Raw genomic sequence first — 24094 nt, 5'->3', positions numbered from 1 at the left:
AATCGGTTTCGTGTGTGAAGCTACGGTAAAAGCGTACCAACATCGGTCCTCACGAGACACACTTGTTGCTTTAGTGCGAGTCCCACCTTCTGGAACGGATCCAAGATCCTAACCGAGGTTCTGCTGTCGTTTCGGAAGACGCCAAAGACTCCGGGGACAAAAGGTACGTATTGGTTGGGTTTTGGTCCTGAATCAAGTACCCGCTTGTCTGGACAATCCAGACCCAAAGCAGCCCTGCTTGCACGAGAAACGGAGAAACGGTTAGCCCATCAGTCGCTAACGAGCTCATGCTGGGAAACCTAACGTGTATGAAAGCAGGCGCACCAACAACGTGCGTGATGTTCACTGCAGCCCCAACTCGGACCAACCCCCCCACACCAGAGGGGGCTGTGAGCTGAGCGTCAGTCAGGAGGAAGAGAAGACGAAAGGAAGGAAAAGGAAAGCGCACGTGAACATTTCTTAAAGCGGGAGTGTGTTTCTGGCTGAGGGCCCGGGGGGGCCCAGCGCAGTGTGCAGTCCCAACAATGACTCATCCAGGCTAGAGACCCCCAATGCTGTCAGTATGATACGTCACGCACGCGCACAGGCGCTACGTTAGCCACACCTGCTCAACCTAACGACCGCCGAATGAAGAAAACAACATCAAAGGTAAGAAATAAAGAAAAGAGACTTTTTCATGGCCTTCCTGTTCACAAGGAAAGCGCTGAGCCCTCCAGGGGTGCAGCACTCATGTAATATGCACAGCCCGAACTGTTTGTGCCGCCACGGCTTTCATGGAAGGATGAGGACCAGCAGGGATGGTTTGGACTTTGCAGCCACAGCAAACACACTTGAATGGGCCTCCATGTTTTGGCACCGGACGTTGGTGACCACGCCTTCCTTTCCTTACAACACGTCTGCTGCTGCAGCTGCTCTTTACCTCAGCACACAAAGACTAGATGAAGACAAAGACTAGATGAAGACAAAGACAAAGACTAGATGAAGACAAAGACTAGATGAAGACAAAGACAAAGACTAGATGAAGACAAAGACTAGATGAAGACAAAGACAAAGACTAGATGAAGACAAAGACTAGATGAAGACAAAGACTAGATGAAGACAAAGACAAAGACAAGACGAAGACAAAGAGAAGAAGAAGGTTCAGAGGACATGAATAATAACAACAGTCAGGCTGATCACAGGTTTGGAAAGAACCTGGCAGACACGACTTGACGCTCACGTTGCACTCGAACGCAGCACCGCTTCTTCTATTGGGTTCTACTGTGCTCTAAAAAGTCCATCCACTGTCGATAGCGCTTCTCTGCAGTGTCACGGCTCAGCTGGAGCCTATCCCAGCTGAATGCAGCAAACTACTAACTAGGAAATTAGTTTCTGGTGTCAAACTACCGCGTTATCAAGATACTAGCGTTATCGCGATATTAGCGTTATTAAGATACTAGCGTTATCAGGATACTAGTGTTATCGCGATATTAGCGTTATCAGGATACTAGCGTTATCAGGATACTAGCGTTATCGCGATATTAGCGTTTTCAAGATACCAGCGTTATCAAGATATTAGCATTATGAAGATACTAGCATTATCAAGATACTGTACAAGCGTTATCAAGATACTATCGTTATCAAGATACTAGCGTTATCAAGATACTAGCGTTATCATGATATTAGCGTTATCAAGATATTAGCATTATGAAGATACTAGCATTATCAAGATACTGTACAAGCGTTATCAAGATACTAGCGTTATCAAGATACTAGCGTTATGATATTAGCGTTATCAAGATATTAGCATTATGAAGATACTAGCATTATCAAGATACTGTACAACATACATACTGTGTTGCTGGGGCGGGGGATCAATACTGGAGTGGTGGTAGGGGGTCGTGGCGTGTAAATGCTTTGCATATTGGGGGCGGGGGCTAACATTTGCCTTGCCCCCGGCACTGTCCAACAAGCCTACACGAGTGCCAACGTCACGTCGGAATGTGGAGAAGTGCACGTGGGAGGTTAGTAGAGGAGCTTGAAGGACCCATGAAGCAAAGTTTCAGTGATGTTTGCTTTACAAGTCCAAAAAGGCGTTTTGCCATCCTTTCCCCCACGGGGATGAAACAAAGTCTAGTCATGTTGGGCTAACAGACTCTGCAGCTTTCATCCCGCCTGATACGGAAAAGGCGTTCATCTGTATCGGGGATGATTGACAGCTGGCGTGGTACCATATGGGCGCTGAAAGAACACAGCAGGTGCTTCGATCAAAGCGGTTTCCTATTTTCACCAGCACGCTTCGGAGGACGTCTGCATGGCCTCTTTGCTCGAGCAACACCGGCGCCAGCCTTCCTCCCTCGGCAGGACGGGTGGAAGCACGAAATAACTCACAAGTTACATTTGCAGCGGGAAGAAGGACAAGGAGGCCTGGTGGGACATTCCTTCACCCCCCCAGCCCCGCTAAAGTGTGCAAATGTGTTCAAAGCTGAGGATTTCCTTTGGTTCATTCAGTTCCCCTTTAATGGTCCTTTCATCAACCCCGATCCTTCACGCCAGCCGTGACAAACCAGAACACATTGGACCCCCGGTTGGCGTACGCCCCCGCCCGCTTGGCGTGTTTTTCACCAAACGTTGCCTCCGTTTGTGTACATTTTCCGATGAGCGGACCGTACGGCACACGCCTAGCCACAGGTTTTGGGGGCTGCTAGCCACAGGTTGGGGGCTGCTAGCCACAGGTTGGGGGCTGCTAGCCACAGGTTGGGGGCTGCTAGCCACAGGTTGGGGGGTGCTAGCCACAGGTTGGGGGCTGCTAGCCACAGGATGGGGGCTGCTAGCCACAGGATGGGGGGTGCTAGCCACAGGTTGGGGGCTGCTAGCCACAGGTTGGGGGCTGCTAGCCACAGGTTGGGGGCTGCTAGCCACAGGTTAGGGGCTGCTAGCCACAGGATGGGGGCTGCTAGCCACAGGTTGGGGGCTGCTAGCCACAGGTTGGGGGCTGCTAGCCACAGGTGATGCTTACAAGGTGATCAGCACTGAAAGGCGTTTATCGACGTTTTCACACAAATCGTCCATCACTGATCGTGTTCGATGGTTTGTAGGATTTGTCGAATGAAGTGTGGATGTTGTGTTGGTGTGTGAGTGTTGTGTTGTGTTGGTGTGTATATGGTGTGAGAGTGTAATACTACATAGTAAATAACAGTTAATAACAGTAAATAATAATAAATATAACACACATGTGAGGGCACAAAGTAAAAGTGCTCCACGTGCTGCCATGTTGATGAGGACCAGTGACATCATCTTTTACGCCGGGACTGTCCCACTTCCAACGTTTGTTTTGTTGATTGTTTGCAAATATGGAAGAATTCATTCATTGAATTTCATGAAGGTGGAAGGATTTTGTGTGCAGGTTCATAAAACGCTGTTTCATGCTTCAATATGGCCTGTTATCCATCAAAAACAAAATATACTGCTCAAAAAAATGAGAGGAACACTTCAAAAACACATCAGATGTAAACTGGGGGAAAATGATCTTGAATATGTTTTCCTGATAATAAGTGGGTGATGTATTAGTAACAAAATGATGCCACATCATTTGATAGAAATGAAAATGATCACCCTATAGAGGGGGAAATCAAAGACACCCCAAAAATGAAAGTGAAAAAATGATGCAGCACACTGGTCCATTTTGCTAAAATGTCATTGTAGCAACTCAAAATGATTCTCAGTAGTTTGTGTGGCCCCCACGTGCTTGTACGCATGCCTGACAACGTGGGGGCATGCTCCTAATGAGACTACGGATGCTGTCCTGGGGGATCTCCTCCCAGATCTGGACCAGGGCATCCATGAGCTCCTGGACAGTCTGAGGAGCAACCTGGCGGCGCCGGATGGACCTAAACATAATGTCCCAGAGGTGTTCTATTGGGTATATATCCAATCCAATCCCCTTTATATAGCACATTTTATAAACACTGTTTCCAAAGTGCTGCACAGACTAGCAAAACCACAAATAATAAGTGAATAAGGGAATGCAAATGCAAATGTAAACAATAACTAAAAATCACTACAGTATATATATATATACAGTCAAACCTGTCTTAGCGGCCACCTTTATAGAATGGCCACCTGCCTATAGCAGCCACTGAAAAATCCCTCGCAGCAAATGTACATGTTATAGACCCTGTGTATAGCAGTCACCTGTCCAACACGGCCAGCGGCCACCCATTTTGTCTCCCTTGGTCAATATCTGACCGCATATAGCGGCCAAATTACCGACTCAGTAGAAGCTTCATGCATGAAAAAGTTTTGTTTTTCAATCAATGAAGCCGTCGTGTGTAGACTTTAATTACTGAGTCCTAGCTCAGTCACAATCATTCACAAGATCCACACAAACTGTCAGTTGTTCCACATAAAAAGCCGTCTTCTTTTGAGCTTGCTATTTCCTGGTCAAACATGTAACTTTAAGAGTATTTGCACCAAAACGTTACCGCAAAGTATGCTGGGAACAGGACGTGCTCCCAGCGACGCTACAATAAAAAAAAACATACGCTAGCATGCATGCGGCAGCGGGAGCAAAACTGAGTTCGGTTGTACTTAATTGAAGTATTTTAGAATGTACTCACGTTATTTTTCATCAATCCTCATCCACAAATCCATCAAAGTCCTCATCTTCTGTATTCGACACAAAAAAGCCGTCTTCTTTTCCGTTCGCTACTAGTCTGTTAACTTGTCAGTGTTATTCAGCTCCGAAGCAAAGAAGGAAACTTCTCCTGTTGCTTCTGCCAACTTTATTTATTGAACGCGGCCACCAGACAGCAGCTCAGAACACACACACATCTCTCAGCATCGTCTCTCCTTCCTGCTTGCCCACAAGGCAAAGGTTAAACAAGCCCCACTACATAGCTGTCCAGGCAATGCCTGTAAGAAATGACACCGTTTATTTCCTGGTGTGCACTGGTCAATACTGTAATGCCGCTTGTTGTGGGGAAGGAGAGACTCACGTCGCCGATGCACTTTAATGGCTTTATTAACAGCGGAGAACACTGCAGGACTTTACATCCACGCCAACATAAACACACTTCCCAACTCTCTCCAAACTCACAGCTAGCACTGAGCCTAGCTCTCCTGCTCGGGACGCCCACCGTCACTTCCCGTCACTTCCTGATGAACTAAAGCTGTAATAACACTGCCGTATAAAAAGTAAAATATAAAAAACAAGCGTAAGACATTACTAGCACAGCTTTGTTCTGTGGGTGGTGGATATATTCTATCAGTTATTATTAAGCCTCTAGCTTCCTTTTAGTAAGTAAAAACCTTGGCTATGATTGCACTACATTGTCATGTAGACCTACAAAGTGCCACACACACACACACACACACGCACGCACGCATGCACCGCTGACACACACACACACACACACACACGCACCGCTGCCACACACACACCTTGGTTTGAACAAACACCTCCACACACACACACACACACACACACACACACACACACACGCACCGCTGCCACACACACACCTTGGTTTGAACAAACACCTCCACACACACACACACGCACGCACGCACGTTAGAAGGTAGAAGTGCCCAATGCAATGTCTCCTGACCACTAAAAAGAGCAGACCAATGAAATATGCATGAAAAGAGAAAAAGCCCCCCCTTTAGCACACACAGACAACCTGCCCCCCTCACTTGGCATGAAACATTGATGGCGTCGCACGGCAGTGGAAGCGCGGGAGAGCAGCGTCATGCTAAACCAGAGGAAGGGGGGCAAGTGTGCGCCTTTTCCCGGGCATCGGCCAGGACCGCACGGACGCTCGTGTGAGTTCACGTGAACGTTTGAGGACACGTCGTTACGTGCAACACCGCGGCGTTTCTGCTGTGGGAGTACGTCTTCAACGCACGTGTCACATTTAACACGCTAGCCCACCAACACGCGTGCGCGTGTCCACCTATCCAGCGTGTTTGCTGTTCTTGATGATCATAGCAGGCCTGCTGCCACATGCGTGTGTGTGCTGACCTGCTGCCATCTGCACGTATCCCGCCAGGCCGCAGATCCTCCTCTCACATCCTCCACTGGGCAGGAAGACGCTGATGATGGCCAGCAGGGAGCTGACGGCGAGCAGAGCGCACCCCCCCGAGCACAGCACTGCACTGGTCTGGAGTACACACACACACACACACACACACACACACACACACACAGCCATAAGGTTGATGTTGCAACAAGGTGAGGGGGCTGCATGCAGGTGGGGTCTGGTCAGAGACGTGCACACACGTTGAATTGAGTGTCACCCCCAAGAGTGAAATGTGTGTTTGGGCTGCGGCACGTCGTGTCATGTGACGGGTTGACTTGAAACGTGCACTCTGTGGTCCAACAACAGGCTGCTGCCCCCACTCGCTACACGTGCGCTTAATCAGCGGCGGAAATGCGTCGCCCTCCCAGGACACCCTTCCTGTTCAGTGCAAACAAGGCATGGCGGCCTGAACGTGGATTCCACCACAGCGCTAACAAGATGCACCCGGTTCTTCTGGAGGTTGCTGGATGAAGAACATGACTGCGTGAGGGGGGGCCGCTGATGTGCTGCACACAGTGACTTCCTCGCTTGAAAGCATTTCATTGGCTGCTTGTGGCAGTTTAGCTCAGAAGGAGACGGGGGCGTATCAGCGAAGGGCCGTGACACGGGTGGCGGTCACGCTGATCATTCGTTCACCTTATTTGTCGTGTTAGATTACACCTCCGCTTCACGGAGCAACGTTCCCATCGGGGCTCCGCAACAGCGAGGGTGCCGAGCGTGATGCACAAGGTCACCTTGCAGTCCACCCAGCAGAACGACATCACCTTCAATCAGTGTGGGAACGTCTGAAGGCTTTCCTCGTTCTGTTGTGCTTTCATGCTACAGGTTGATCCTGTACTACCTGGCTTCGTCATGCTACAGGTTGATCCTGTACTACCTGGCTTCGTCATGCTACAGGTTGATCCTGTACTACCTGGCTTCGTCATGCTACAGGTTGATCCTGTACTACCTGGCTTCGTCATGCTACAGGTTGATCCTGTACTACCTGGCTTCGTCATGCTACAGGTTGATCCTGTACTACCTGGCTTCGTCATGCTACAGGTTGATCCTGTACTACCTGGCTTCGTCATGCTACAGGTTGATCCTGTACTACCTGGCTTCTCACGACAAGCCAACACTCCTTCAAGCAGCAAGCAGCTCTTCAGGAGAAGCCACACTTGATGCTTTCAGACGCTTTGATGGAAATGTCCATCTTCTCCTAAAGGCTGCAGTACAGATGCGGTATCGTGTATCATGTATTAATGTTACAGTACAGTACATATGCAGTATCATGTATCAATATTACAGTACAGATACGGTATCATGTATCAATATTACAGTACAGTACATATACAGTATCATGTATCATGTATCAATATTACAGTACAGTAAAGATACGGTATCATGTATCAGTATTACAGTACAGTATATATACAGTATCATGTATCTGTATCAATATTACAGTACTGTACATATACAGTATCATGTATCATGTATCTGTAACAATATTACAGTACAGTACAGATACAGTATCATGTATCAATATTACAGTACAGTACAGATACGGTATCATGTATCATGTATTTATTTATGAGACGGAACTCCACAGTTTGCCGCAGCCCCCCCAGGGGGGCCCACCACACTATTTGAGAAGCACTGAGGTAATGTAAGGCAGGGGTCCCCAACCACCGGGCCGGGGCCCAGTACCAGTCCGTTGGTGGGGCCGAACTGGGCCGAGGAAACCTTTCAGGCGCAATTATAAAAAAATACACACACAAAAAAAATATACTTTTGTAAATAGCTAAATACAATTTTAAGTAAATGCATATCAACTTTGGAAATATGGGCCCTTATTTTATTCTAAAAATAATATAGTTTGAAGTTTTTGCATGTTTGTGTTTGTTGCAAGTGTCCCACTTTGTTTGACAGTCCTTGAACGCATCATTGTACGTGCGCTAGCCTTCTCCCGCTCTGCACAGGTTGTCAACTAGACTGGATTTTTATCGGGAATTTTTCACAAAGGCTCCCAAATGCTGATAAGTTTGCTCGCGTTATTGAGTGCTAATGTGTACATTTGTTGTGTGCACAGCTTCAAGGTAATTCATGCTAGCACACTGCCTGTTAGCACACTGTAGCATCAAGCAGCGGCGCTAGCATCTTCAAACTCCAAGCTTGTAGTGGTGGATGGTGGAGCCACTTTGTGCTTTTCATTTGATGTTCCTGTCTTAGTTTTACACAATATGCACTAAATTAGATCAATTCCATCGCTATATGACCCCCCCCCGCTGGGAACACGAGCTGGGCCGTGAGTCCAAAAAGATTGTGGATAAGGAGTGTAAGGCAAAGTCTCATCAACACAGCATTACTGGCACCTCGTGACCACAATACTGTAGTAGATACTTTCCTCTCCTCCAAGACAATTCACATTTCCAAACATCTCATCATAAACTCAATGACTTAACACATCAAAGCAACAATGCAGAACACATGCACATTAAGGTAGTAAGTCCCGCCCTGTGTGTCAATCTTATGGCCGCCCCTCTGTTGTGTTGAAGAGCTGCATGTCGTGAGGGAGGAATGATTTGCTTGGCAGAGCAGGACAGTGATAGTAATCTGCCACTGAATGTGCTCTCCTGATGACTTTCACATGTTAATAATGAGATGTTCAAACCAGGACGTAGCGATATCGCCTCAATATCGGTGTTGGCCAACATTGAAGCCTGCGATATCTGTATGGTGTGGAAGTGGTATTTAGGATGAAGCACATGGCGTGCTATTTACACGCTGCGTGTGAAGCAGACGCTTGTCTTTGCCAAGGCAGCGCTGTTCTCCTTCTTGTCCCAAAGAGTCTGAATGTACGGCCAGCACATGAAAGACTTCATTCGTGACTAAAAACCTGCAAATCCATTTTCCACTACAGCTGACAGACGAGCCCTGGAGCATTCGGGGGGGACTGGATGAACGTACGAATACTGTACTGTACTGCGTATCATTTCATCAGCATCAACGTCTGGAAGAAAAATACCACAATCATGAAATACTGAAAAACTAAATGAATGAATTGTGTTGTTTTTATTGTTAGTCGGTGTTTGTACACAATGTGCACAAAAACCATCATCACATGAACGCAGCATCACCACATATTGTCCCCGCTTTCTGATGAAGCTGTGCCCTCATGCACCATCCAATCGCACGTGTCCGTCCTGATGAACAACGTGACGATGAAGGCTTTTACAGTATGAGAAACCTTTCCTGGCGTCACTGGCATGCCTTCAGTTGGGTGCAAACGCCTCCTAAATAGCTTGTAGTTACGTGTGGATACGCAGCAGGCCCCCCCCCCTGCAGCAGCTGCAGCTTGGGTGCAAAGCAAATGGGCAGAACGAGAGGGAAACGACACCGTGCTAAAGACTGAAACATGGGGGCTAATCTTCTCCGGCAAGTAATCCTGTCAGACAACAACCGGGGGCTATGACCCATGACGCCGTGGAATCGTGCAGCAGCAGCAACGCAAACATAAAACGGTCGGGACGGTCGGGGGGGACTTCTGATTACATGAAGGAAGAGAGGAATTCCACTACGCAGGCCAATAAAAGGTCATTGTGTCCTCAGCCGGGACGGACGAGATGGATTGGTTCAGCTGACGGCAGAGTCGCCCTCCGTCCCAAAGGCAGCACACTCTCACCTTTTCCAACAAGAAAATAAACGCACCACTTTGCAACAGTTTGTCATATTGGAGGCAGGAGGAGAAGCCATGACAACTTCTTTTTGTGTCTTGTTTCCTGTTTGTCTGCCGTGTAGTCAGCATTCAGCAAATACAAGCAGCAGCCTAGCTAGTCATTAGCGCTGCAACGCTGCAGTCAGCTCAGATCCCATTCAAGCACTTTTGTGTCGTCTACCGTCATTTCCAGACAAAAGAGCGCAGGTGTACACGTCGTAACACGGGATATGATTAAATACGTGCTTTTTTCCCCCCCAAACAATGCCGAACAGCGCATGTAACACGGCTAGTTAAGCAGTAGCCCACCAGAAACGTCCTTCTTCACTGTCTTCATCTTCCTCCTGGGAACTAAAACCACTAAAGCCATCTTCTTTGGTGTCAGAATTGAACAGCCTCATGATTCCTTTGTCAGTCTCTCTTTCGTTGTCGCTCTCCGTGTCACTTTTGTCTCGAGGCAAATTAGCCGTTTAGCTTGAGCTGTCCTCTTCATCACGCAGCAGTCCAGCCTTTCCAAACCCGTTGGTGATAGTGGACACACCGTAAAGAAAGACACACTATAAACCTTGCTATGCTACCTCCATTCGGTGTTCCCAGCGTCACTCGTTAGCACCGATGATGAGTCGTGAGGTGCTTTTTTCCCCCATCGGAGTTCAACAGCTGCCGCAGAAGTTGGAGTCATTTTACACTCGATCAAACGTACTCAGCCTTTGTCAAATCAAAACACGATCGCTGCACTAGACCTCCAAATGTGATATTAGCCCCCACTTGACTGAATCTGCACTCCAAGCATTGTGGGAAGTGGAGTTCTTTCAGCCATACATGAGTACGACTGTAAGACTGACAATAAAGTTGTGACTTGTACACCGGAAACTCCACTAGTGCCTTTTTTTCTGCTTGTTGTACAACGTTCCTCTCACACACGCATGTGCACGTGCACGAGAACAACAAGCACAGCCGCTTTCAATTCGTGCACTGAATAATGGATACGCCGTCTTATTGATCTTCACCTGAGTTTGTGCTCAACGTGTGTGTGTGTGTGTGTGTGTGTGTGTGTGTGTGTGTGTGTGTGTGTGTGACTAGCCTGCAAACGTCTCACTCGCCCTCGTGCACGCACCAATAAGAACACGGGATGGAGAGGATATGAGAGAGAGCGAGAAGTGGAGATTAATCACCTGACAAGTGGATGGAGTGTCCATTTGGGCCTCAGGGACGGACTGCAGATAGGATGTGACATTCAGGAGCACTTACACCCCCCCCATACACACAGCGCCACTCAGTCTCGCCATACGTTCTGAGGAGGAGGGTTGCATGTGTCAGGTTTGGAGAATACTTGATGATCACCATCACGGTGGCTCCTGCCAAACGAAGCAGCCTCGTTTGGGGGCTGCATGGAAGCCGCCTGCAACAAGCGCTTTAAGGCGAGATTGCGCAAGTAACGTCTTGTTCGTAATGTAGCATCCTGAAAGCAGTCACACTTTGATTGAGTGTGACTGCTAAATAACCCTCCACGGGGACAAAGAGAGTTTGGAGTGTTTTGATAAAGAAGGTGAGAAACACTTGGGAAACAATAAGTTCCACGCGTTCCTCATTTGTAACCATTTTGCTTTGTCGCGTGCTCGTCACACTAGAATTACAGGATGCCAAGATTGTTACTCGTTACCCCCACAAGGAGAGTGTAGTTGGCAGGCTTGGCTAACCAAAGCTAATGACGTTCTACAAACAACGTCAAGTAAGAAGCTGCTGGGGTAGAAAACACAAACAATGAAGAGATGAGGAACTGGAAGTCTTCACGTTCAACACAACTGGACTCGTACATCCATTTTTGTTCATGGAAGAGGTGAAATAAATGGAAGCATGCTTGGGGGGCCTGCCAGCCTGTCAGAGACGAGCATTAGGCACAGCTTCACTTTCAGCTCCCGTGCAACGCCAGGTAGGAGGTGCATGTGGCTCCCACCCCCAAAGGGATCATCCTACGAAACCTTCAGGTAGTGAAGTGAAGACAGTGACTGGGGTCTAATGAGCACACCTGCAGTAGAACCCTGCAGTAGAACCCTGCAGTAGAACCCTGCAGTAGAACCCTGCAGTAGAACCCTGCAGTAGAACCCTGCAGGCGATTGTCAGACTAAAGTATTGGGCCACAGCTCGTTGAAACCACAGGAATTGGGGTGTGTGAAATGGAAGAACCGATCAGTAGAGTCATTTCATGGATTGAGTCCCTCACTAAAGTGATACGATTCACTTGAGTCACAAAGACGGACGCTGTGGCATCAGCTGCCAGCTGGAGAGGCGCTGGCGCTGGCATTACTAAGGTTGGTGTGGAATAACGACCAGCAACAAAGTGCACTCCACACTCTCTTGGCGTACGTTCCATGGCTGGGTGGCAGAGGGCAAGCCTTGCATAGTCGCGCCAAGGCCAAGCGTGGGCGTAGTGGTGTCAAACTCCATCCAACGTATGAACTCATGAATCGTGGCTGAGTAGGAATTATTTGAATATACACGCACATTCCACATATTTTTGCCTAAATGAATCATTTTCCAGCATAAAAAGGGCTAAATGTTCTCGTGTAAACCAAGACAGGAAGAAAGTTGTGAATTCTCCCTCGGTCACTAGGGGGCAGTAAAAGCTCCACAACAGCAAGCTTCTATTGCAGCTTTCAGTGATTTCATTATTATTACTATTGTTGTTATATAATAATCTTTAGAATTATATAACAACAACAACATGGGCTACTGTTGCGGTCGTAACCCACAACAACCTAAAACTCAACCCTGAACTCCAAACACATTCACGACGACACACACCAGTTGTATTTTTCATCTTATTTCCTATTATGTCTACAATATTGGGTAATAGTGGTGTTATAGGGGTGTTATTTCATGTCTAGAGGGCTCTAATCGTGTTAGAAAGTGTATTTAGGAGGTTGTAAACAGGCTTTCTATGCTATAACTATGAAAATATTCCTTTATGCACGTGGGGCATAGTTTTATTCTATTGGAGGTGTTGGATGAAGTTGGATCAACCACCGACAGGGGCTGCTCATCGTTTCTGTTGTAGCTGATGACCTTTGCCATCCTTGCATCTCATGTTGCCCGTGGGATGCCGCTTCGTATGCGCGATGATGTCGGTCGTCTTGAACTTCCCTGGTCCTGTGCCACCACGGGAAACTTTGTACCGCCACACGGCTGGCGTTGCATGTGCTGGCATGACTATCGGGTCGCTGCTGGGAAGACGTGTTGGGGCGTATTGGAGTGCCAGTATCGGATATTTGCGATGCAGGCCGATATAATCCAATATTACTCCGGGTATCGGTACCGTATGGGTTCAGATGTGAAAGGTACCCATCCCTATGGCCCTCAGTGAAAAAAAGTTTGGCCCCCCCAGCTTTAGACCAGCCGCCATCCTCCTCCAGCGCTAAACAGCGAAGACGACAACAACATTTCTCATGTTTTTTTCTCCTTCATCTTCACTGTTGAAGGGGAAGACATGGAGGCAGGGGGGGTGAGAACAATCAGCCCAGACCAGAAACTTGCTCACGCTGCTTCTTCTCCCCCCCACCTCCTTTATTATAGATCACAAAGGTGGATCAGACCAGATGAGAGGATGGTATCTGTGGATAATGATGACACCCTCAGAGCCCGTCCACACTTTTATTCACATGTCATCATAGGCTGCTGCTGCTGGGGGGGCACAGGCAGAGGAACCTCAGGCAAGGTTCCTCCTCTCGCCTGCCTCTCTGCAACTGCTCCTTCTCCTTCTCCTTCTCCTTCTCCGCTTTCAAAGCAGCTGCTAATCATAAAACGATCCAGCAGAGGCGACAGATGAAGACAACGAGGGGAAGTTTGGCACGGCAACGTCAGACTCCCTCGCATCAGACAGGTGAGAACTATGAGATGAGATGAAAGTGTCACGGAGATGCCAGGCAGAGGCGGGGAGGAGCACGTGTTGGCATAACAACGCCACAGCCCGCATGCAGCCGCTGGTTGATGCTGGCGTGCCCCCGCTGGACCTTCAAGCAAGCATCCTTTTACATCCACACTCTCCTCACGTTCTTCCAAGGAGCTCAATGACAGCCGACCTTCACGTAGCCCAGCACAGCCTGGCATGCAGGACCAGCCGTGCTCACCCGCCCTCACTTCTTCTTGTTTTGCACGTTTGACACAATTCAACCTTCCAGATCGTCAAACTAATTGAAATGTTAGTCGATGACAAGGCAACTCAACACAAAACACACTTTTTATGATGACCTCAGTCAAGCCAGCCATTGAATCAGTGGCGGCCATTTTGGACTGATCTTTCAAGGCACACAGATGATTGTGTTGTATGGTTGTAGACACATGGAAGCTACCAAAACAAACGTGACACGCCCCTCTTCCATCAGCAAATAAAAGCTTGTGTCTACCTTTTTGTGTTCTTTAGTAATCAGCAGTGGAACACACGGAAGTTTCAGGAAAATATCAGTTTGTTTATTGTTTGCTTTTGTGACAGCTCAGATATGTAAACAACTACACCAACATCAACAACACAAAACCATCTAAACAACTTCTTTACAAATACAACACCAATACAACTATTTACACTGTAAATAGTTGATGGTGGACGCATGGATGGATGGATGGACAGATGGATGGATGGACGGATGAACGGATGGACGGATGGATGGACGGATGAACAGATGGATGGATGGATGGATGGACGGATGGACAGATGGATGGATGGACGGATGAACGGATGGACGGACGGATGAACAGATGGATGGATGGATGGATGGACGGATGAACAGATGGACGGATGGATGGACGGATGAACGGATGGACGGACGGATGAACGGATGGATGGACAGATGATTGGACGGATGGATGGATGAATGAATGGATGGATGGACGGATGGATTCGATGTCAAGCATCCTGATGGCAAACAACGTTGCTTCCATCTGAGATGTTCCACAAACGTTCATGAGTGAAGAGCAGTTCTGAAGTTCACTAACAGGGTTGTGTGCGTGTACGTGTGCGTGTGCGTAAATGTAGCATTTGTGGAATTTGCACTGCGACGGCGCTCGAGTGGCCCCGCCTCCTCTGCCTTACACAGCCGAGTTTGCCGCTAAATGAGCGCACGGGCGCTGTGCTCATTTCATAATTCATGCATGGTGTTCCACAGCACGTGAAAAGCATGCGCTTCCTCCTACTCTCATCAGCGGAGAACACCGCAACCCCCCCCGACCCTGCAGACTAGCAATCAGGTGACAAGAAAACACCACCGCAACTCCTCTCTGCCATATTCGTACAGTCCACATGTTCTCCAGAAGCAGCTGAAGAGCAGATGTCATCACAGCACCTGCGTTAACGGCGCTGCCTCATCGTTGCATCAGCTTGATGAAGCACCCCCCCTCCATTCCTGTACGGAGCAGCCGCTGCATGCTAACAAAGCCCAGTAGGAATGATGCAAGCAGGCCCAAAACATCCTCATCGCTTTCATCCCGCAGCAGCTCACTAGATGGATCACTTGGAACCCAGAAGATTCCAACTTGTGTTTGACCTTTCATTAGCTTGTAGCTAACAGACGCCACACGAAAAATACCAAAATAAATCTATTTTCATTAGCTTGTAGCTAACAGACGCCACACGAAAAATACCAAAATAAATCTAAGTTCAAAGAGAGAAGAGAGACTGACAGTGAGAGTGTTTTGCTTGCATTTGGGATGCAAAATCCAGCAGATGTGTGAGCGGTAAGAATCGTTCCGTAGCGACCACTGCTGGGAATCGTTCACGGTCAAAGCGCCCGTCCAAACACGTTACATGAGTGTGAGGGTCGCGCTGCATCAGGGGCGTCCAAACGGTTTCTCAGCGTGGCTGCATACGGAAAAATCAAAGGATGAAGATTTCTCTATCGTATTCATCCATTATTATTTTAGAACAGAAATGATACACCCATAAAAATATCTATCACATGCCTATTTTTCTACCCCCGCCACAAACCCTCCTGCTAGCTTGACGTTGGCCTTGTCCTCTGGTTTCAGCAAGAAAAGCGACTGCTGTAATTATTAGACGCAGCTCCCCCTTCTCTCTTCAATTGCTGTTGTTCACCCGTGACACAATGCAGGTTTAAGCCCTAAAGAGGCCGCACACACGTAAGTAAGTATGAATGTATCGCTGCTCACCACTGATGAATGATCATGTAGGATGATGGATGAACAGGTGGAGTCTGAGTCACAGGGCTAGCGTGGAGGCTAGCGTGGAGGCTAGCGTGGAGGCTAGCGTGGAGGCTAGCGTGGAGGCTAGCGTGTCTACATAATCCGCATTGTCAATCCAGTAGCGACTTAAAATCAACACAACTCGTGTTCACCTCAAGGCTGAATTAACTGTCGAGGCTAGTGTTCCATAGCTACTGTAAGCAAACTGTGGTGCGTTCAAGACCGCCAAAGAAAGTGCGAAATCACAATGATTGACGAAAAATATATTGTCAGTGGAAAAATTGTGTGTGTGTGTTTTTTTTAAGAGTGGTACGTTCCTGCTGGACATTCGACCCCTTTTAGCACGTATTTGTACATCATTACCGCCTTTAGCTGCCATTTTCTAACAGGGGGAGCAGTCATTGATGTGAAGCTCATACATTACTCGACTAAAATGATTCATTTTCTACACCGCGTCCTCGTTAGGCTCACGGGTGAGCTGGAGCCTATCCCAGCTGACTTTATGCGAGATTGGACACACATTCACACCAGTGGGGGCTGCTGGTCGTTCGAGGAGGGGAAGCCTACATCATAAGTGTGTTTATTTATTTCTTTGTCAATTCTAGTATCTGCCATGATGTGCTGCTTGCTAGCAGCTGGAGCCGCTGCACGAGGCTGCCGTGTGACCGGCTGTGAGTGTGAGTGATCGTGACGGGGGAGGAGCTTCGCAGCTGCTGCCGCTCGTTGGGGAAGGAAACGGCAGTCGGCGAACACGACGCTAGCCGTTTTCAACAAAGACAAAGTCGCTGGGGATTGTGAAGTCTCCGAATGACAAACGTGGTTCATCCTTACTTCACAGATTTCTCTGTCGATCAAAAAGGGTTTCAGCCTCAGACAGATCATCCAATCATCATGCAGACCCTCAGAGACGCCGAGCGTCCGATGGGCGGGACAAAGCCCAGCATGCATCCAACGAGCGTCCAGTTTCGTGCAGTGGAACAACCCACGCTACGCTCGGCGTCCGGCGTGGCGCTGCGGGGATGAATGAAGGAAGTGGTGTGGCTGACCTGTGATCAGCAGCTGAGTGGGGAGAGAAGGCGGAGCTATGCCAGCATGTTTAGTCAGCAGCACACATTTTAGGGGACGCCGAGCTTCCCTTGCAGCCTATCTGATTCACACCTACGGACAACTGACCTAACCTGCATGCGCACTCCGCAGGGGTGACCACAGAGACTCAGGCCAACATTCAAAACATATCGTTTGGGAAAAGGTCCCGCTGAGGTCCTCACCCGACCCCACAGGAAAAATCCTGTGCCAAATATCGTCCGACCCAACCTCGACGTTTCTTGACAAAAGGCTGTCACACGCTTACATTCCCTTTGAAGGGACTTGTGGACTTGGTCTGAAGCCACTCGGCTCCTTGTAGGATTCCAACCTGGGAGTTGAGTTTGGCAGCTTTCCAGTTTGACCTTTGGTGACCTCAGCAGCATCTCCTCTGGCATCCGCATCGGGATGAAAGTCATTTGAGGTTTACTACATGAACCAGTCATCAGAGGCTGTTGTACCTGGGAGCGTGCGCCCCCCCCCCCGCTATGAAGGGCTGGGAAGCACCAAGCCAGGAGGGGGTGAGGTGTCATTCATCGTGGAAAACGGAGCACAGCCCCCGGTTAGATCGATACATAAACTACCCGTAGGATCCACAGAGGAGGGACAGGCTGCTTAACAAATGGAAGGTGGCCCGCCCGAGTCTACTGACTCAGCATCTTTTCACGAGGGAAGCGCTACCGCACCGTCCTTAACCCCCCCGAGACATGAGGCCAGCGTGCTGTGCCTGCCAGGTACCTCCTGAACACACCACACCAATGCAAAGGCATCACGGTGGTGCCGGATGGCAAACGTTCCACATCCGATGGGGAATTTCATCCCATTTTTGACCATCAGTGAATTCCACACAGTGACCCCCCCCCCCCCCCCCCCCCCCACACACACACACACACACACACACACACACACACTCTCTACAGGTAGTGTCTCCGATCCATCAATGCTTCTAAAGAATTGTTCATTCGAATGAGTCCTGCTAAAGGTTGCATCCCAATGAAGCTCATGTTAGTGATTCCAGCCCCTAGTTTCTCTTGGCCCCCCCTCATTCTATCCATCAATGCTGCGATCCCTCGTTTATCGCAGTTCATTGGTTCCAAAACCGACTGTGATATGTGAATTTCCCCAAAATAGGATTCCTTCTTTTTAAATGGAATATATTCCTAGTAAAGGCAGAAAAAACAGTTTCCCACCTTCTAAATAAACTTTTTAACATGATTAGAGCCCTCTAGACATGAAATAACACCCCTACAGTCATCTTTACACTCCTATTACCCAATATAGCAGAAAATAAGACACTTAAGACATAAATGTCTTTGTGTGTCGCAGTAAATGTGTTCCATGTGGAGGACAGGAAGTGATGTTGGGAGTTCTGAGTTGAGTTTTAGCTTGTTATGGGCTACCACCGCAACAGCAGCATTTTGATTATTATTATTATGGATATCCGATGATATCGGCCCACTGATTTTATTGGCATAAAAATGTAATATCGGTCAATATCGGTATTGTTTTTTTCCCCCAGTAATGAAAGAGTAACTTCAATGCGTGGGCGTGTTTCTATGCAAACTTTAGGAGTTCATAGACTTTGAAGACCCGTGTGCGTGAGGCAGCGCTCTCGCCATAGCAGTCCACACGCGGCCGATGGGAGCATCGCTAGCTTTCACCACACGTCCATGAAGACAATCAAGGCTGCATTTGAACTCTCGGGTCTTCATTTGTGCTTCCATGTCTCCAACATCTTTGTTTAGAAGCTACAAGTCCCTGCCAGGACAGCAGTTATCAGGCTTGGACGTGTTACACTAAAGTGCACCCGGGGGTGTAAGCATCCCAGCCGCCCCCAGTCACACACGGGCCTTGGATGGTAATGAGGCAGAACAGCACATTTCACATCCAAAACCTCACAATTCAGCAGCCTCAGCAGCCAGCAAGCAGCCTGCAGGTGGCGCTAGCTGTTGGCCCCCCCGCCCCATAAACACATAACAGGACTGAACGTCGCTTGTCCTTCCAACTTGCACCTGCTCTGCCAGAGAATAAGAAGACGTAGCAGAAGGGATCAGTGTCGCTGCAGCGATGAATCCATGCCTCGATGATCCAATTCATGGACGAACGCTTTGTGGCCGATGAATCCTTTTTCTACATTTAAAAATGCAAATATGCTCTGATGTCAGCCTCTCTCACGCAAATCTTTTTTAGAGCTTCCCATGAACGGACTAAGGAAAGAATGCTGATGGCCGCCTCATGTTTCAATAAAGCACCCCCCCCCCCATCTATCAGCACTCAGTCGGCTCCGTCTTGCTTGTGACATTTAAAAACACACAAAAAGACACGATTTGCAGTTCTAAACATTTTTTTTTGCTTTTCATGTTTTTTGCTCACTATTTTTCCTTGCACCTGTGTCACACCCAATTGTCATGTAGCCCCTCCCCCTGGCCCACAGCCGACCCCCCCAAATAGATTGCGGTCCTGTTTGGTTGAGTTACTTTGCTCCCACAATTGTATGCAACCAAATGAATGTGTGTTGTTTTGTTGACATTGTTGTGTTGTCTTACATATACTGTAGTGTTGCTTTAAATGTGTTGTCTTACATATACTGTAGTGTTGCATTAAATGTGTTGTCTTACATATACTGTAGTGTTGCTTTAAATGTGTTGTCTTACATATACTGTAGTGTTGCATTAAATGTGTTGTCTTACATATACTGTAGTGTTGCATTAAATGTGTTGTCTTACATATACTGTAGTGTTACATTAAATGTGTTGTCTTACATATACTGTAGTGTTGCATTAAATGTGTTGTCTTACATATATTGTAGTGTTACATTAAATGTGTTGTCTTACATATACTGTAGTGTTGCATTAAATGTGTTGTCTTACATATACTGTAGTGTTGCATTAAATGTGTTGTCTTACATATACTGTAGTGTTGCATTAAATGTGTTGTCTTACATATATTGTAGTGTTACATTAAATGTGTTGTCTTACATATACTGTAGTGTTACATAAAAAGTGTTGTCTTACATATACTGTAGTGTTGCTTTAAATGTGTTGTCTTACATATACTGTAGTGTTGCATTAAATGTGTTGTCTTACATATACTGTAGTGTTACATTAAATGTGTTGTCTTACATATACTGTAGTGTTGCATTAAATGTGTTGTCTTACATATACTGTAGTGTTGCTTTAAATGTGTTGTCTTACATATACTGTAGTGTTGCATTAAATGTGTTGTCTTACATATACTGTAGTGTTACATTAAATGTGTTGTCTTACATATACTGTAGTGTTACATTAAATGTGTTGTCTTACATATACTGTAGTGTTGCATTAAATGTGTTGTCTTACATATACTGTAGTGTTGCATTAAATGTGTTGCCTTACATATACTGTAGTGTTGCTTTAAATGTGTTGTCTTACATATACTGTAGTGTTGCATTAAATGTGTTGTCTTACATATACTGTAGTGTTGCATTAAATGTGTTGTCTTACATATACTGTAGTGTTGCATTAAATGTGTTGTCTTACATATACTGTAGTGTTACATTAAATGTGTTGTCTTACATATACTGTAGTGTTGCTTTAAATGTGTTGTCTTACATATACTGTAGTGTTACATTAAATGTGTTGTCTTACATATACTGTAGTGTTGCATTAAATGTGTTGTCTTACATATACTATAGTGTTGCATTAAATGTGTTGTCTTACATATACTGTAGTGTTGCATTAAATGTGTTGTCTTACATATACTGTAGTGTTACATAAAAAGTGTTGTCTTACATATACTGTAGTGTTGCTTTAAATGTGTTGTCTTACATATACTGTAGTGTTGCATTAAATGTGTTGTCTTACATATACTGTAGTGTTACATTAAATGTGTTGTCTTACATATACTGTAGTGTTACATTAAATGTGTTGTCTTACATATACTGTAGTGTTGCTTTAAATGTGTTGTCTTACATATACTGTAGTGTTACATTAAATGTGTTGTCTTACATATACTGTAGTGTTGCTTTAAATGTGTTGTCTTACATATACTGTAGTGTTGCATTAAATGTGTTGTCTTACATATACTGTAGTGTTACATTAAATGTGTTGTCTTACATATACTGTAGTGTTACATTAAATGTGTTGTCTTACATATACTGTAGTGTTGCATTAAATGTGTTGTCTTACATATACTGTAGTGTTACATAAAAAGTGTTGTCTTACATATACTGTAGTGTTGCTTTAAATGTGTTGTCTTACATATACTGTAGTGTTGCAATAAATGTGTTGTCTTACATATACTGTAGTGTTACATTAAATGTGTTGTCTTACATATACTGTAGTGTTGCATTAAATGTGTTGTCTTACATATACTGTAGTGTTGCATTAAATGTGTTGCCTTACATATACTGTAGTGTTGCTTTAAATGTGTTGTCTTACATATACTGTAGTGTTGCATTAAATGTGTTGTCTTACATATACTGTAGTGTTGCATTAAATGTGTTGTCTTACATATACTGTAGTGTTGCATTAAATGTGTTGTCTTACATATACTGTAGTGTTACATTAAATGTGTTGTCTTACATATACTGTAGTGTTGCTTTAAATGTGTTGTCTTACATATACTGTAGTGTTACATTAAATGTGTTGTCTTACATATACTGTAGTGTTGCATTAAATGTGTTGTCTTACATATACTATAGTGTTGCATTAAATGTGTTGTCTTACATATACTGTAGTGTTGCATTAAATGTGTTGTCTTACATATACTGTAGTGTTACATAAAAAGTGTTGTCTTACATATACTGTAGTGTTGCTTTAAATGTGTTGTCTTACATATACTGTAGTGTTGCATTAAATGTGTTGTCTTACATATACTGTAGTGTTACATTAAATGTGTTGTCTTACATATACTGTAGTGTTACATTAAATGTGTTGTCTTACATATACTGTAGTGTTGCTTTAAATGTGTTGTCTTACATATACTGTAGTGTTACATTAAATGTGTTGTCTTACATATACTGTAGTGTTGCTTTAAATGTGTTGTCTTACATATACTGTAGTGTTGCATTAAATGTGTTGTCTTACATATACTGTAGTGTTACATTAAATGTGTTGTCTTACATATACTGTAGTGTTACATTAAATGTGTTGTCTTACATATACTGTAGTGTTGCATTAAATGTGTTGTCTTACATATACTGTAGTGTTGCAATAAATGTGTTGTCTTACATATACTGTAGTGTTACATAAAAAGTGTTGTCTTACATATACTGTAGTGTTGCTTTAAATGTGTTGTCTTACATATACTGTAGTGTTGCAATAAATGTGTTGTCTTACATATACTGTAGTGTTGCATTAAATGTGTTGTCTTACATATACTGTAGTGTTGCATTAAATGTGTTGTCTTACATATACTGTAATGTTGCATTAAATGTGTTGTCTTACATATACTGTAGTGTTACATTAAATGTGTTGTCTTACATATACTGTAGTGTTACAATAAATGTGTTGTCTTACATATACTGTAGTGTTGCATTAAATGTGTTGTCTTACATATACTGTAATGTTGCATTAAATGTGTTGTCTTACATATACTGTAGTGTTACATTAAATGTGTTGTCTTACATATACTGTAGCGTTGCTTTAAATGTGTTGTCTTACATATACTGTAGTGTTGCTTTAAATGTGTTGTCTTACATATACTGTAGTGTTACATTAAATGTGTTGTCTTACATATACTGTAGTGTTACATTAAATGTGTTGTCTTACATATACTGTAGTGTTACAATAAATGTGTTGTCTTACATATACTGTAGTGTTGCATTAAATGTGTTGTCTTACATATACTGTAATGTTGCATTAAATGTGTTGTCTTACATATACTGTAGTGTTACATTAAATGTGTTGTCTTACATATACTGTAGTTTTACATTAAATGTGTTGTCTTACATATACTGTAGCGTTGCTTTAAATGTGTTGTCTTACATATACTGTAGTGTTGCATTGCTGATACGTATATGAAAAAAAAATCGACTTGGTATCGGATGGATATGCAAATATGACGGGTGTGTGAGGTTCGGTACCTGCCACGAACTGGACGGGATCTCCGCAAATTTGCCCAGCCCTCCAAAGGTGTAGCAGCGGTACATGTGATCCAGAGACTCGGAGCAGTGCCACAGCAAGCCGAAGCTCACCGAGTCCTTGTTGGAGTGGTGATGATGGTGATGGTTGCTCCTCAGCTGCTCCTTCACAATCCAGGCGGGGGAGATGAAACTGAAACTGCACACGGCGACCAGGGTGGAGGACAGGAGCACCCAGAAGCAGCCCACGCAGCTGAACATGGTGGCAGCGTGGGGCAGAAAGCCCATACACAGATCGCTCCCAAACCCTGCTGCTGCTGCTTCTTCTTCCTCTTTTTCTTTCTTCTTCCGTCCTAGAAGCCAATGCATTTGGATCTCACAGACACAAAAGTCTACTTGCTCCCCTTAGCAGCGCTCCATCAGCAAAACATCCCAATCCACGATGGGAGCCCGCCGTGGAAGTCCCGCACAGCGTGCGTGCCTGGGTGCTTCCACTGCTTGTTGAAGTGAGGAGACAAACCCCAAATATGCGCCAGCAGCGGGGAGGCTGGTATTTGAGACCAAGTCAGGTAGTGTCCCACTCGGGCACGGAAAGGAGCCAAATGTGGCGCACGCGTGCTCAAAATGTTTGTCACACCCACATGTGTGCGCGCAGGTGGATGAACGCTCTCAGGGAGCCAATCACACAACGTCCGCGCACAGACAGCACGCCACTGGCATCATTGAGCACACTTCCGGAATATATCTTCAAAGTAAAACACAGTCCAGGCCCGTAACCAGGGGGAGTTCGGAGGGTTCCGAACCCCCCCCCCCCCCCCTCCCCGCGGGCGACCAAAGGTCCGCTTGGTTAAAAAAAAAAAAAAAGCTGCTATCAAAGTGTGCAATTGTAACGGAGTGTAGATGTGCTGTGATAAATGATGGCAGAAGTGTTGCAACAGCGCCTGTTGCTGGTGAATAGTGGCATGTGCACATTGCTGCAGGAAGTGCTCACAACTGTTAGGAATG

At 45.9% G+C, this 24094-nt stretch overlaps 1 protein-coding gene across 1 annotated transcript in view; it reads right to left on the bottom strand.

Annotated features, from left to right (window-relative positions):
* LOC129168623 (LHFPL tetraspan subfamily member 7 protein) overlaps positions 1 to 23718 on the bottom strand; it is an 86256-nt gene extending 62538 nt beyond the window's left edge. The window contains exons 1-2 of the mRNA XM_054754073.1: positions 23093 to 23718; positions 6002 to 6140 (exon numbers count right to left, since the gene is read on the bottom strand). Coding sequence (XP_054610048.1) covers positions 6002 to 6140; positions 23093 to 23458 — 505 coding nt within the window. The 5' untranslated portion in view covers positions 23459 to 23718. The remainder of the gene's footprint in view (positions 1 to 6001; positions 6141 to 23092) is intronic.
* Positions 23719 to 24094: the final 376 nt, after the last annotated feature.

This window comes from Dunckerocampus dactyliophorus, chromosome 16 (assembly GCF_027744805.1).
Source record: "Dunckerocampus dactyliophorus isolate RoL2022-P2 chromosome 16, RoL_Ddac_1.1, whole genome shotgun sequence".
In the NCBI taxonomy this organism is placed as follows: Eukaryota; Metazoa; Chordata; class Actinopteri; order Syngnathiformes; family Syngnathidae; genus Dunckerocampus; species Dunckerocampus dactyliophorus.
The sequence above is the reverse complement of the archived record's forward strand: the minus strand, read 5'-3'. Positions and strand labels throughout refer to the sequence as shown.